General features: G+C 42.5%; 1 protein-coding gene across 8 annotated transcripts in view; it reads right to left on the minus strand.

Moving 5' to 3' along the window:
• Positions 1–15,973, minus strand: part of LOC310677313 (uncharacterized protein) — a 728,781-nt gene that overhangs the window by 60,372 nt on the left and 652,436 nt on the right. For 4 of the 8 annotated variants that reach the window (XM_083440141.1, XM_083440144.1, XM_083440143.1 and 1 more), the window contains 2 exons: positions 7,960–8,057; positions 4,490–4,591 (listed from right to left, as the gene is read on the minus strand). In XM_083440141.1, coding sequence (XP_083296267.1) covers positions 4,490–4,591; positions 7,960–8,057 — 200 coding nt within the window. The remainder of the gene's footprint in view (positions 1–4,489; positions 4,592–7,959; positions 8,058–15,973) is intronic. The other 4 variants (XR_014511054.1, XR_014511055.1, XR_014511056.1 and 1 more) reach the window with 1 other exon arrangement.

A 15,973-nucleotide genomic window follows, 5' to 3' on the forward strand; every position in this document is an offset into this window, starting at 1 on the left:
CTGTGATAAAATGTAGGAAAGTAGTAAAGTCCTAGCAATCTGATGGGGGAATTAATTACACACATGGACTCATGTATAGCAACCATGCTGTCAGTCTCCATTATCTAACAGTATTTATAAAACTAGTTACACACCAACAGTGTTTGATAATATTTGACCAAAGTGTAAATATACAATGAATCATTCCAGTATTTATTATTTATGTCTTTATTTTATGAGGGCTGTCACTGCAACTTAAAAATAATCTAAAACCAAACAGTAAAATGATGTTAGAAATGAGTCAAAGGGTGGTTGCTTTGAAAGAGTTAGAAAGTGCTTGCCTATTCAGAACTCATTGCCCTCAGTCTGAATTAGGGCTGCCATACATCCAAATTCTCCCAGACATTAGCGGGATCTCAAAGGCGGAACTGACGTTGGGGGGGGGGGGGGATTTCTGAAAGGAAGTGGTTTGCCCTGGATCGCAAAATTGCATTATAGTAATGCTCAGCAACTTTCAGGATGTCCTGATTCTTACTTTTTGAAATATGGCAACCTTAGTCTGAATCAATTTTGGTTGTCTTCAAAGACAGAAAGTGATTCTACGCATGTTTAACCAAAAGGCCCTTTAATCGTACATCAAAATGAGTGTTTAGAGTAGGGTTTCCCAAATGTGGGACTCAAGCTGTTTTTTTCACTACAGTTCCGATCATCCCTGTCCACTAGGTCCTGCTAGCTAGGGATGATGGGAGTGGCAGTCCAAAAACAGATGGTTTAGAGGACTGGTGCTTTTCCAAGCACAATTCAAAGTGAAGATGCAGCTTGGGACCCAGTTTCTGAAGGAATGCATCTACCTGTCTATGTGCAGAGGTCAACTTTGGAGGCTCTCCTCCAGGTGACCCTGCCAAATGGGCCTTCTATGGTTCATGGTGCCCATGAGTGAAATTTGCTTCCCAGGAAAGTTTGCCTGAGAACAACATTGCTCTCTGTTCAGCATCAGGCTAAATATTTGCTGTTCTGTGTAAGGAAGATTATATTTCTTTTTCTTTTTAAAAATGTAAATAATATATGCTTTTATTTTCTCTGTGTTTCTATTATTATCATTACAGTATGTACATATATTTGCGTTTTAAAACTTGTATTTAAATATTTTATACATACAAAGAATGAGCAGATAAATAACTGGCAATATTGCTGAGAAAGAATCAGTTTGAATACAGAACAATGTGTCTACTCAATTTTATGCTAAGCTGAAAAGAAAATATTTTCAACCATCAGTTCCCATGGCACTGGATACCTTAAAGGTTGAAGCACATTTATATGTTAAAACATGATAGACAGAGTGATGTTTAAGCCTCCTAACAATGGCACAAGGGAGCTGTAGAACAGTTTTCCTCAACCTGTTACCCTCCAGCTGTTTTGGACTATAGCTTTCATTAGTCCTAGCCAGCATGCCAAATGGTCAGGGGTGATGAGAGTTATAGTTTAAAACCTTTGGAGGGCACCATGTTGAAGCCTGCATGTAAGTACAATGCTCCTGAATGAAGATAGCTCAGTCAGTAGAGCACGAGTTGCTTAATCTCAGGGTTATGGGTTCGAGACCCACACTGGTCAAAAAATTCCTGCATTGAGGGGTTGGACCCTCATGGTCCCTTCAAACTCTACAATTCTATGATTCTATGAAGTAAGGGAAAAGAATGCAGACTCTAATATCTAATAAAGTTAATATGTTAATTTGATCAACATCAATCAAATTAATATATTATGCAATAATGTGAATCAAAGTACTGATCCAAGTTTTGTTCCTGAAGATGTACTGGTAAATGCATCTGTAGAGGATCTGGATTCAAGGTGGGGATAACAGGACCAAAACAACTTTATAAAACAAGCCTTAACTTCTGCCGCCATCTAGTATTTCTCAAGGCCTCTTAGAAAATAACCCAAATAATTGTGGTGACTCCAAAACTAATAAAAACAACAACTACCCTACTAGTTTCCACAGCATTTGCCAACGGATGACATAGGAGGATGCCTCAAGTGAACTCTGGTCATAGATTATCATAATCACCATCAAAGGAAAACCAAATGTATTCAAGGGAATTAGAATGTACATGACATTAAAAAAAATCCAGTGACTTTCTGTACGAGACAACATTCCTCCACATAGTCACACAATCGTCGACTAATGAGTAGCTATAGTAAAGGGCAGCTCGGGGGGGGGGGGGGAGTCACTTAATTCATACCAAATAACGGCAGCACACCCACATGCCAATGTACTATTTACTATGAGATTTCAAGCTCCAAAGATGGAACAGATCGGGTTTGTTGAGAAAACTTTAAAAAATGAAATACATTTCCTTCAAACAATGACCCTTATGCACTGTTGATTAGTATTACTGAGGGATTTGTCATCTCTTTCTCTCTCTGCATTGGCGTTAAGATTTATATGATAAAAAGGTAAAATTTTAAGATAATCTGCTTTGTCGGTAGAGTTGTTAAAGAACAAAAGGCTGACCCTTTGCATCAAAGCAGAATCAGTCTTCGCCCATCAACTCCTGCTCCAGCCCTACAAATAGCGATTCCTGGGTGCCTCAAACAACAAATAGGTGCATTGCAAATAATTAATAATAATAATAATAATAATAATAATATGCTCTTTGGATGACTCATGCAAGACAGCCAATTCAATTTGTATTACATTAAGCACCAGGTTGTTCAGACAATACAATATATTGTAATTCTCAAAGTGTCTTTCCCACTTCCTGGTGCTGCTCAACAATATTTCAAACTAACCATAGAAGACACAAACTCATAAAAGTGTGATTAAGCCTTCCTGCCCATGTCTACTTATGATTAGCTCAAGGCAGTACCAAGTCATTAGGAACCCAGAGTTGAGAGTTCATCTCCAGATCCTAGTCAATCCTCTTTCCCCCAAAGTCCCTAGCTGTTTGCTGTTGAAAACAGCATGCTGGAGATGGACTAGATCATGGGTAGGCAAACTAAGGTCCGGGGGCCAGATCTGGCCCAATCACCTTCTAAATCTGGCCCACGGATGGTCCGGGAATCATCATGCTTTTACATGAGTAGAATGCGTCCTTTTACAGTCACACCTCATGTTACAGACGCTTCAGGTTACGTGTTTTCGGGTTGCAGACCGCGGGACAGTTACTTCCAGGTTTTGCCGCTCGCACATGTGCAGAAGTACTAAATTGCGCTTTGTGCATGTGCAGAAGCGCCAAATTGCGCCAGCGCAGATGTGGTGCTTCAGAATGTGAATGCTGCGGGTTGTGGATTTGTCTCCTTCATGGGTTACATACGCTTCAGGTTACAGACTCCGCTAACCCAGAAATAGTACCTCTGGTTAAGAACTTTGCTTCAGGATGAGAACAGCAATCATGCTCCGGCAGCGCGGCAGCAGCAGGAGGCCCCATTAGCTAAAGTGGTGCTTCAGGTTAAGAACAGTTTCAGGTTAACGACGGACCTCCGGAATGAATTAAGTACTTAACCCAAGGTACCACTGTACCTGCCTGGTGTTTTTACATGAGTAGAATGTGTGCTTTTATTTAAAATGCATCTCTGGGTTATTTGTGGGGCATAGGAATTCGTTCATTTCCCCCCCCCCAAAATATAGTCCAGCCCCCCACAAGGTCTGAGGGACAGTGGACCTGCCCCCTGCTGAAAATGTTTGCTGACCCCTGGACTAGATGGACTTTGGCATGATCCAGCAAGGTAATTTTTGTGCTAGTCACTTAAATAAGACATAGTCCCCATGTTTGGCTACTTTTCATCCAAGTTCCGGATAGTCAAAAAGCATGTGCAAAAGCCCCCAAATGCTGGCATTTAGACTCCAGTGACCAGTGCAGTCCCTGAGCCCCAGCTACCCAAAGGATACAAATAAAAAAGGCCCCCATGCTATGACCGCAAAGTCAATCCCACGTCTGGCCTGACAATACTTGGAAAGCTCCCCAACTAGTCTCTGCTAAAGCTTGAGCAGACTCACTTTATACCACTGATAGGGAACCCAGTGATGGGTCATAAGGGGGAGGACAGAAGAAGTGGTGTCATTCCAGTGGCAGCACTATGCTGACTAGAGCGAAGGCGGGGTGAGGCAGTGTCATTGTGGGGGAGTTCTAGGTTGTTGGTAGCCCCACTGGGGGTGGGGTACATGCAGGGCTGCAGCCACCACCAACCTGGCGCTCCCCAGGGTACCCTGCCCCATTTTATTGAGTGACGTGCCACCAATTGGATGCCGCTGTCCTCCCCTTCCCCCCACAAATGACCTACTGCTAGAGCAACCTGTGCCCCCCCCAGATGTTGTTGAATTACAACCCCCGTTATTCCTGATCATCATAAGCAATAAAAGGGCATCTGGAGGGAGCCTTTCTCTCTTCCTGCTGTTGGTGCTTAACCTCTTCTATTGGTGCAAAGTACTGGTGGTATTCCTCTTTATCCATAGTGACGTAATGGCAGTATACACCACCAAAGCTCCAGCAAATGAATGTAAAGAGGATACCTGGCCAGCTGTGTGGGGAGCTCCTTCCACCTAAGCATCTGTCTGTCTGTCTGTCTGTCTGTCTGTCTGTCTGTCTGTCATCTGCAGTGACACTTTTTACAACTGAAGGGAAAAAAGTGAAATCTTCATTTGACCAATATATGCTACTGAAGGACTATGCACAGATACTGAGTTCACAGTAATCATTGGGCAGGCAGACTGGAAAGGACAGATGAAAGTATAAACGCTTTTAGACAAGATGACTTGTTGTCCTTAGTAGCTGAGATGCTGCTATATTGCCTATTTATTTCTTTCACACTTCCAGCCCATCAGCAGCTCTCTATATACCGAACATCACCATGGTACACATCCTTGATAGAAGCATATATTTATGTTTTCCTTTATATATTTCAGAAATGGTATACAGTAACTGCATAGGAGTAAAATAAACCTCAAAGCACAGGCTGGGTGACCTGTGAGTTGAGATTCCTGCAGTGCAGGCGGTTGGAGTTTCCTTCTAATCACTATGCCCTGAAACCCCTTCACCACTTTTCAAATGTGGCTTTACTGAAATCAGCTGAAGGTTTCCAAATGATTTAATGTGTTTTTATTATTTGTTTTTTATAATTTCATAATTCATGATCCAGCAAAGACCATTAATTTAAATACGAGAGCTTTGCATGCATTTACCGTATTTTTCGCCCTATAGGACGCACTTTTCCCCCTCCAAAAATGAAGGGGAAATCTGGGTGCGTCCTATAGGGCGAATGCAGGCTTTCGCTGAAGCTTGGAGAGCGAGAGGGGTCGGTGCGCACCGACCCCACTTGCTCTCCAGGCTTCAGGAAGACATCCGCAGTGTCGGGAGCCCTCCAGGAGGTCCCAGCAGCGCTCCCCACGCTGCGGATAGCAGCCTGCCGCCTGGCGCGAGGGACGCCCTGAAGCAGAGCACCCCATGCGCCGGGCATACATCCGCAGCATGGGGAACGCTGCAGGAGGTCCCAGCAGCGCTCCCCACGCTGCGGATAGCAGCCTGCAGCCTGGCGCGAGGGGCGCCCTGAAGCAGAGCGCCCCTCTCGCCAGGCAGACATCCGCAGCATGGGGAACGCTGCAGGAGGTCCCAGCAGCGCTCCCCACGCTGCGGATAGCAGCCTGCAGCCTGGCGCGAGGGGTGCCCTGAAGCAGAGCGCCCCTCGCCCAGGCAGACATCTGCCAGCCCCACAAGCTGGGGGGACAGCAGGAAGGCGCATCGCCGCCATCCCGCTGTTCCTCGACCTGGTTAGGTTTCCCCGACCTGGTTTTTGGGGGGGAAATAAAGGAAAAAATTTTTTCCTTTATTTCCCCCCCAAAAAACTAGGTGCGTCCTATGGGACGGAGCGTCCTATGGGACGAAAAATACGGTAAATCTCTCTTATTGAAACCAGGGGGATCTAAAAGTGCGCACCGACCCCACTCGCTCTCCAGGCTTCAGGAAGACATCCGCAGTGTCGGGAGCCCTCCAGGAGGTCCCAGCAGCGCTCCCCACGCCGCGGATAGCAGCCTGCCGCCTGGCGCGAGGGACGCCCTGAAGCAGAGCACCCCATGCGCCGGGCATACATCCGCAGCATGGGGAACGCTGCAGGAGGTCCCAGCAGCGCTCCCCACGCTGCGGATAGCAGCCTGCAGCCTGGCGCGAGGGGCGCCCTGAAGCAGAGCGCCCCTCGGGCCAGGCAGACATCCGCAGCATGGGGAACGCTGCAGGAGGTCCCAGCAGCGCTCCCCACGCTGCGGATAGCAGCCTGCAGCCTGGCGCGAGGGGCGCCCTGAAGCAGAGCGCCCCTCGCCCAGGCAGACATCTGCCAGCCCCACAAGCTGGGGGGACAGCAGGAAGGCGCATCGCCGCCATCCCGCTGTTCCTCAACCTGGTTAGGTTTCCCCGACCTGGTTTTTGGGGGGGAAATAAAGGAAAAAATTTTTTCCTTTATTTCCCCCCCAAAAAACTAGGTGCGTCCTATGGGACGGAGCGTCCTATGGGACGAAAAATACGGTAAATCTCTCTTATTGAAACCAGGGGGATCTAAAAGTGTTTAACTTTTACCAAACTAACTAGCTCCTTGTTAGCAGTCATTGTACGTTTTGGCAGCAATTTAATCCATCGTGCAGATACACATAATTGGTATACACATAACTGGGTCTGTTCTGCTATGGATTCTGCTTGCATTTCAGCCTCTAAATACCCACACATATGATAGATTTCAATTATTGACCTTTTGGTCCCTGGACCTTGCTGCAAAACTCGTCAAAGTCTCTGTGAATGCTAATTATGAATCCATATTTAATTATTTGTGGATGTGTAAGAATAGAATTCCCTTACTTCATGGATTTAGGCATCACCAATTAAACAAAAATGCAATTAGGACTGATTCTCATACGTAGAAGATGTAAAATGACCAATCCTGATGATGTATTTTCTTCAAGTAATAACCTCTGAGATTGGCAAAATGAAAGTGTCATTTGCAACCCCTTTGCAGAATTGTTTATCAAACGAATTACAGAGAAACTAGAATATGAAAAGGTGGTAATTAAAAGAATTCATGGAAGTGCCACAGAATGAATGAATATTCATACACCATCATGAGCTTTAACGCTTCAAGTTTGATTTTCATTTCATATTTATAATGTCAATCTGGAGTTGCAGAACTTTGTGATTACCTTTTCAGGGTTTACTGATGTCTGGAGACAACAAACACTCCCCCCCCCCCAATAGGTAGATGGATGGATGTACAGATTTTCACTCAGACAGAGAAAAATACAGGGAAAAATTACCTGGCTCCATCTAGGGATGAAATTTGGTCCACTTTTCACAGGGGATTGACATGATCTGATGTACCTGAACTTGCTTGAGAAATGGAACACAACTCCCAGCTGGCTTATGTACTTTTCTGGATTTTGCAGTGCATTTTAGTGCGTAAACACATAAATATGTTTTTTTTAATGGCTCAATGTATTGAAAATAATTGATAAATTTTGGGTAAAAAGTATCTACAAAAGGCATACAATGAGAGAGAATAGCTTGCAACCAAGTATTGATTCCATTAGCCCACCACCACCTCCAGCAGCAAGAAAGAGTTGGTAAAGTGCCTATTGAGTACCAAAAGAGTGGAGATTATTTGTTGCTGGTGATCATCATGATTAGTAGGTACAATCAGGCTACAGTAAAGCACTTTTAAAGTGTGTAGCTGAATGTTGCACACAAGCACAGGCTGATGTCCTGTTTCTTCACTACAAGGCAGTGTTTGGAGGGTGTGATTATGAGCAGAGTGGTTGATGAAGGGGAACTTTACTGATACACAGCAACCCATTTTTCCAGATAAACAATATAAACACACAAAATGTGCAAAAGTCCAAAGTCACAAAGTTCGTTTGTTGTTTTTTGAACACGAATACCACTGCTGTTTCAAGAATGAGTTAAGAAAAGCTAAGTACAATATTGCATTAAGAGTTCTGAAACTTACTTTGTCTAAGTGCTTTCTGCTTCCTCTTTCCCCTCAGGTGGTTTCCAGTGGATTCCTGATGCATGATGATGATGATGTTAAATTTCACAAACACATATCTGGAATCAAAGTGGAAAGCATTTATTTTATATAGACTGTCAGCCGTATTGTTTCCATTGGTATAGAGTAGTGAACGCTCAACTCTCCTATGGACAAAACTCTATGCAGTTTCAAAGAGTGTAGAGAGGTTGCTAGCTGGAACATGATCATATTATGCCAGTGTTTAGTCAGTCTGTTTGGGGGCCAAATTAAAAGTGTCATTTAAAGCCTTAAACATTTGGGGTCAGGTTTCCTGAAGGATCACCTCCTCTGGAACTTACCTTACCTACATGGACCTTCAGAGGCTATTCTTTGGGTGTCTCTCTACCAAATGACTTATGATGGGAGTTTACTAGAGACATGACATTTTCTGGGCTGGCACCCTGGTTATGGAATGCCCTCCCCAAAGACGCTTCCCTGAAGTCTATGTTGCAACATTTTGGTGCTGCATTACAATCTTCACACCAACCCACACATCCATAGCATTTCAGTCTTAAAAACCCATTTAGTCAGTAATCCTAAATTCACTGACCCCCAACCCCAATTCATGCACCCCCATGTGCAGATTGTCATTTTAATGATTTATAGACTCTTTGGATTTTTTCCCCCAGTGAAGGGCATTGCCTTGAACTCTGTTCTATGGACATTTCCTTCTGCTGAACTCATTTTATATACGGTAGCACAAGTATATTATATTAATTTTTTAAAAAACTTTTGGTGCCCAGAGCAATGAACTATAAATATATTAAAAGTTGTGCCACATGTGGTGGGGTGGAATCTCCAGCAGCACTTCTCCTTACATGGGTGGGGCTGGGGAAGTGGCAGGGCCAGGGCTGCGCAGATACACTGGTGCTCCTAACTTGCTGCCTCCCTGCCCAGGCCCAGTTCATGTAGGCAGCAGAGAAGCTAATGTCAGGAGGATGATTCTTCCTCATCATACACACCATTACTGATCAGAAATACCTTTAAAAAAACAGGTGAAAGTACTTACTTTGGTTTGTACTCCTTCATTTTTTATTAAATATTGCTCTAGCATTTAACTGTTATGAGTCTAAATTCTCCAGCATACCTAAGGGGTAAGCTGTTTGAAACTGAGCTTGAAAATCCATACCCCCCAAAAAAGAAGGAAAGGGTTCTGACCTCCCTTTGTCTCTTCAGCCTGGTCCTCGGACCCTTGTCTGCATAAAAGAGTCCACGAGAATATCCTTGCAGAGTTTTATTCTTAAAAGTCTTTGTGCAAAACACGACTGAATAACTATACACACCAGCACTAACCAACCAACCCAAACACCAGCCTCAGCACAAACTAACATTTCTCACTTTATATATACAACCTGCTGCAGGCCGCTGAGTCATGCTGACCCAGCTTTATTCGCATTAAAGAAACAGCGGCCATTTTAGCCGTGACAGACATCACATCAAGAGTTCATGTTGTCCGCTGTTTTTCTTTAAAACTTTAAGAACAATGCAATATCATGGCCCTATTTGCGCATTCAAGCCACATCTGGCTTGTTTGTGGGGTAAAATATGCAGCGTATAGGTGGAGAACCTGTGGCATTCCCATGATCCCTGATCATTAGCCACATTGGCTTGTGCTGATGGTAGTTGGAAGCCAGTAACATCTGAAGGGCCATAGATTCCCCATGCCTGGTATAGGAGATCCCTGCACTGACGCCTTTGTGCAATTGGGAACCCTGACAACACAGGATTCCCAGTCCCACAGAGGCAACTGTGTTCAGCTGAATATGGTTGGAGCCCCCTTCAGACCTTTGCACTCAGTGCATGAAGGTGTCCTCTTGGAATTGGATTTTGCAGGCAGGGTTTCTGCACACAATGCCACAGCAATCTTCACATATTCACTTTGAATGCCTGAAGAGAGCTTATGTCTGCATCAGATCCATTTTCTTAACCCAGTAGCACACATCTCTGTTGCAACTGTTATTTAGCTCAGCCGAACCTGAACTAACTGCACAGAGCTCTGGGTGAATAAACTGTGTCTCTAAACTGACTGGGTCTGCTATTAGTTGTTCATGAATTCTTCTCCTATGGGAGTTTATAGAATGTGCAGAGACCAAAAATGTCATACTTAGAAAAATCTTTGAGCACACAAGTTTAAATTTGCCTGTCGTGATAATTGTTATATGGTATTGGGGAAAACTGAAATATGTTAAGGGCTCACTGAATGAATTATTAAATCTACTTGAACTTTCAAATTATTGACTATCATGAGAGAATGGATTCATATAATGGAATTGGCTGTAATGAAATTCATAATATAAGCAATTAGAATGGATAAAAAATTGATTCTTTCTTCTAACATGTATTCTCCTTTGACATCACTTTCACTATTTTTGATATCTTCAATGGGATCACTAAACGCTCTGTTCAAGATGTGACCGGCATCAGTGAAAAGGAAACAAAAGCAATCAATTTTCTGATAGAGACTGCAGTGCAGAAGGGGGGGGGACCCAAGCTTTTCTAGAAAAATATACATTACTTATGAGTTTCACAAGGATGGAGCCAGACTTTGCTTCCTGCAGATATAAAGGCACATGATATAGCAGAGGAATTCTTCTGGCAAAATGCTGAAGGGGGTGGTTTTCATGATTTACCCACTCCCTGCAGCTCTCTATACCTCCCATCTGTTCCGGGAGGTCGGGGGACCCTCCAAAATAGTATGAAATAGTATGAAGTATGACATAGTATGAAGTATAAAAGGTGGCACTGGGAGCTTCAGGGAGGAGGTGATATTCCCTCCCTCCCTTTCTGTCAGTGGGGTGCCCAGGTGGAATTCCGCCCATGTGATATAGACAATAGCAGGCCCAAACTCTAGATTTAATGAATGAATGAATGAATGAATGAATGCCTGTCATTTCCTCTATGGAGCTTAGTGTGTTGGGCATGGAGATTACCCATTTTTTAGGCTAGTCTACAAGTAACAGGCCCACAGTTGCCCACTGAGCCTCACACTAAGCAGAGACTGAAACCTGGGCCTTCCTGGTTGAAACTCCCAACACACACCAACACCACCTCACAGATGTGTTATTCACAAAAGAGCAGAGTGTATGTTTGAGCTATAGAATATATTGAAAGATCAAGGTGACTTCAAACTGATTGTGTTACACATCTAATAGTAAATAAAATCTACTTTAGCCATCAAAATGTCTTGAGCCAGCACCAGTACAGACAAATTGAACTGTATGCACCATAAATGCTACATATAAATTGGAGTCAGCAGTGGCAAACACCAGGAGCAGCTTGCTTCGTGAAGCATAGCTACAGCAATGCCCCCCATCAGTATCACTACCACATACTAGGAAAGGGGGGCAAGGTTGGGGCTGCACACAGACTGCCATATAAGCTATGTTAGTGCACCTGCACACCCCAACCACACCACTGTCTCACCCCTCACTTTAAGTGACAGTGATGCTGCAGCTGGGAGGCTATTGCCGCGGTTCCCCACCCCCCACTCCAAGCAGGTAGATTTCTCCTTGCAAATACTGTGTAATATGAAGTGCAGATACATGTTGGAGTAAGAAAGCACAGGAGAATCTAGCCAGTTGCAACCCCCTGTTGAACAGGTTTCTCCTATTTCTGGCCCATGACACCAGTCTCATCCCAGTTTCACATTCATCTGCTCCTGCCATCATTCAATCATCATTTATTTATTTGGGTGAGTAAAAGATGGTACCTTTTTGTTGTTGTTAAGGCAGTCCGTGAAGAACTGCACTGCAAAATTTGGAGAGGTGCAAAATCTGAAGGACAGCTATGTTCCAATCTGCATATTAGTGTGGAAGGTACAGTTCAGATCTGCTAGCTCCAGAACATGCACAGATTGAATAGTTTAAAAACAAATTTCAAAATAACTTATCTCTGCACCTTACACAAACACCAGTGTGCAAATGACAAATAGATTTGTTATGTAAGGGTCACAAGAAATCTGAATATAGACATATCATACTAGACAAAACACATCTAAGACTAAAACCCTCTTCAAACATTCAGTAGTAGTAGTAGTAGTAGTAGTAATAATAATAATAATAATAATAATAATAATACCCCACCCATCCGTCTGGGTTTCCCCAGCCACTCTGGGTGGCTCCCAACAGATTAAAAACAGAATAAAACATCAAACATTAAAAACTTCCCTAAACAGGGCTGCCTTCAGATGTCAGTAAACATGTGAAAGGAACCATGAGGAAGAGTATCTATAGCCCTGTCACCATTCCAATTGCCCTCGATAAATTGAAAGGCAATCATCTGAAGCAAGGAGCGTCCTGTAACCATTGAGACTTCTTGTACATCTTAGAACTCTGGGAAAATCGATTGAAAAATAGTGGAGACTTCCTGCAAACAATCACCTTCCAGAAAGAACAGCAATGGAGGCAGAGTTAAATGCTTGTCCCTACCCTGCCTTATCAGTTGCTTGTCAACTATGCTGCTCCAAAGGATTAATACTGAGGTGTTAATATAAGGAAGAATATAAGGAATATAAGGAAGGCCCTGCAATTTAGCCTGAAGTGAAATTGGATGGGGAACACTTGGGGATGGAAACACTCTGAAAAGATTTCAGAAACAAGAGGGGTCCCCACTCCATCCCAGACACAGTTTTAAAAGCAACGTTTTTACAGCTTTAAATGGGCTTATAAAAATCATGAATGTTGTGAAGAAAATGGGACAGAGATAAATGTTTCTTCCTCTCTTATAAGACTAGAACTTGGCGTCACTCAATGAAATTGTTTGGCAGTACACCCAAGAGAAATTTCAGTTCAAGTAGGGTCCAAATCAAAACTGGAAATTCCTCCTCTGGCCAAATGTTCAAGAAATTTTGACCATAGCCAAAAGACACCTGGAAAGGTCAAGCAATATTTCAGGGAGGAGAGAGTGAGTCATCAGACACCCTTATTAAAGGTGTCAGGAAATAATATTTTTTTATTTTCTTATAATAAAATTTATAGGCAATTCTGACTTGAAAATCAAGGGAAGTGCGCCTGCTTTATTTCAAAGCAATGAATTTTATACATAAGGCAAAAATACATTTTGGTTCACTCATGACTTCAGAAAGTGCCAATTTCATAAGATTCCCCTTTGAATGTGAACTGAACTGAATTTCTTGCCCATCTCTACCTGAGTATGAGTAGTAGAGAGAGACCAAAACTACAAGTGTCAGTTCAGATGACATGCGGAGCCAAATCTTGGGTTAGTATGGCACAGCTTGGCAGCAAAAGAGCAGGGAGGGGGGCTAAGTGGCTGTGAGCTCCTCCCTGGAAGGCCTCATGCTTGTGTCAGAAAGCCAAGGTTTGGCTTAGTAGGTTATCTGAATCATCTTACTGTTTCCAAATTACAAACTACTGATCATATTTACAGTGTGACTGCTGGGAGAAGTGCAGAGAGAAGAAACATCATGGTGCAGCTGTAGCAGCACATCCAAATGCCTCCATTTGCCCCAGCTGGAACAAAACATGTCTCTCCAGCATCGGTTACAGCAGGCACTGTAAACCTTCCAACAGTTTATCTTCACCCCCCAAAGGCACACTCCTCCATTGTCTCCTAAGACAGAGAAATGTCAACAACAAAAATAACAGTACCTGCTTGCTTATCTAGGCTATACTCCTATACCCTTTTACATAGGAGAAGCTTCATTGAAATTAGAGGGACTTACTTCTGAGTGGACATGCACAGGATTGCATCGTAATGCTTTAATCCTATACCCATCTACTTGGAAGTAACCCTGTTACATTCAGTTGTGTTTCTGATATAAGACTGATCCGTTATAATCTATCAACATCAGGAACAACAAATTATCTCAGATATACATGTCATTTGATTGAGCTCAAATATTCCTCTCTGCATACAGACAGAAACAGTTATCTCCTCTGTGTTGCCTGTATTTTCTTGTAATACGTAGTTCTGCCCTATGGAAATGCCAGGCGACCATTCAGACAATCAAAGAGCCATAATGTAATGAACCAAGAATTTTTAAGACACTAAGCCTGGAGCTACTTCATTTTATAATATATAAACAAATGTCTCAAAGTCAACTTTTCAGTTAACATGTAATCACACTTCTAAATGTGTGTCTTTATGCATATTACAGCTAATTCATGCAAACTGAAAATTAATTAGGTTTTAATAGTACATCAGCCAAACATCTTATAATTATATCTATAAAGCCATTAGATGGGCAGAAAGAACAGTTAAAAGGGCAGAACAAGCTGGCCAGATATCACTGCTGAATAGTAAGCAAACCACAATAATCAAAGCTGAAGCTTTTACAGTTTTAAAAAGGGCCCTTTTACAACTTGGAAGGGGACTTGATAGAGATTTACAAAATTATGAATGGTAATAAAGAAATCTGACAGATATTTTCTTCTTTTCTCATAATAGAACTTGAGATCCCCCCCATGAAAGTGATTTTCAATAAATTCTACACTGACAAATAAAGAGACAATGTAGCCATGTCACCCTCTTGTCACAAGGCCCCAGCAAACAGCCTCATTATTCATCATTCTATCTTGAGTGCATGTCAGTTTTGCATGTGTTTAATCATAACTCCATTCAGTCCAATTTTTACAATGATCTGTGGGGTGTTTTTTTTTAAGCAGATGGAAATTTGTATTTAAATATTTGAGCACAAAACACTTATTTAAACACTTATTTTATCTCAATGTACTCATTTCTGAATGTACTTTATCCTTAAATTCATTTCCCCCCTTCTTCTACATTTTAATACATTTTTTTCAAGGCAATAGCTATATTTCAAAATCTGGAGAAGTGCGAAATCCAAAGGATAATTGTCTTCCAATATCTGTATTAGTTCAGGAGGTGCAAATTGAGTCACTTAAAATGCAGACCAAACAAAATTAAGGGCTGTAGTGCTGTGATAAAGTACACATTTTGCATGAAGAGGTTCCCAGATTCAGTTTATAGTATCTCAAGGTAGTGCTGCCTGAAATTCTATAGAGAGCTGCTGCCAGTCAATATAGACAATACAACGCTAGATGGATCAGCAGGTATAAGACAACTTCTTAAGTCCTCCTACAGCATGACTGGAAGCTCCCCATCTAAAGCAAATGAAGGTGGCAGCATGATCATGGAAAGAAGGAACTCAAAAGGCACACCATTCCTGGGAGTAGAGCCCTTTGAAAACAGTGGGCCATACCTCAGAATAACCATGCCAGGCTAATTGCTTAATAACACCATTTATATTATTAAGCTAAGGTTGAGTTTCTTTAATTGGCAAAATTATGGTAAGATCCTGGACTGCCTGGTGCGTATATATGTCTGAATATATGGGGAAAATATATGTGGGGAAAAAAGCTCATTCATCTATCAGGTGAATATCAGTAAGAAAGAGAGGTTGGCCCCCTCTCCTGACATGTTAATTTACTAAGGACCTGCGGGACAGCTCAGTCAGTAGAACAAGAGACTCTTACTCTCAGGGTTGTGGGTTCTAATCCCATGTTGGGGGAGAATATTCCTGCATTGCAGGCAGCTGAACTTCCAAGTGTACAACTCAATGAATCTATGCAAAATAAATGTATCAAGGAGGGGTGGGGATAAACACATAGCCCTCTGCAGCCTAAAGTGGTATGGTATAGGAAAAGAGCCTACAGTGGTAGGATATAGGAACAGATTTTGGATCTGCTGTTTCTGCGGCGAAGTCTACTTTTCAATAACATTCAATTATATATACCTGTTCACACCTCTTGATTTCATTTCCTGTATTGCAGGAGAAAAGTGCTGAACACAGTTTTGTTTTCCGCTCCCCATAAAGCTCAGAAGGTCAAAATCATTTATTGAAAGCATTCCCACATCTGAGTTAGACTATCTACAGGTTCTCATTAACACAACTAAAATATAAATCTCACTGTGTCTTGACACCTCATTGCAAAAATGCAAATAAAAGCAAGGGATCTCAGTCCTATTTAAGAGA

Source organism: Podarcis tiliguerta, assembly GCF_965153285.1.
Source record: "Podarcis tiliguerta genome assembly, chromosome: 5".
Taxonomy (NCBI): Eukaryota; Metazoa; Chordata; class Lepidosauria; order Squamata; family Lacertidae; genus Podarcis; species Podarcis tiliguerta.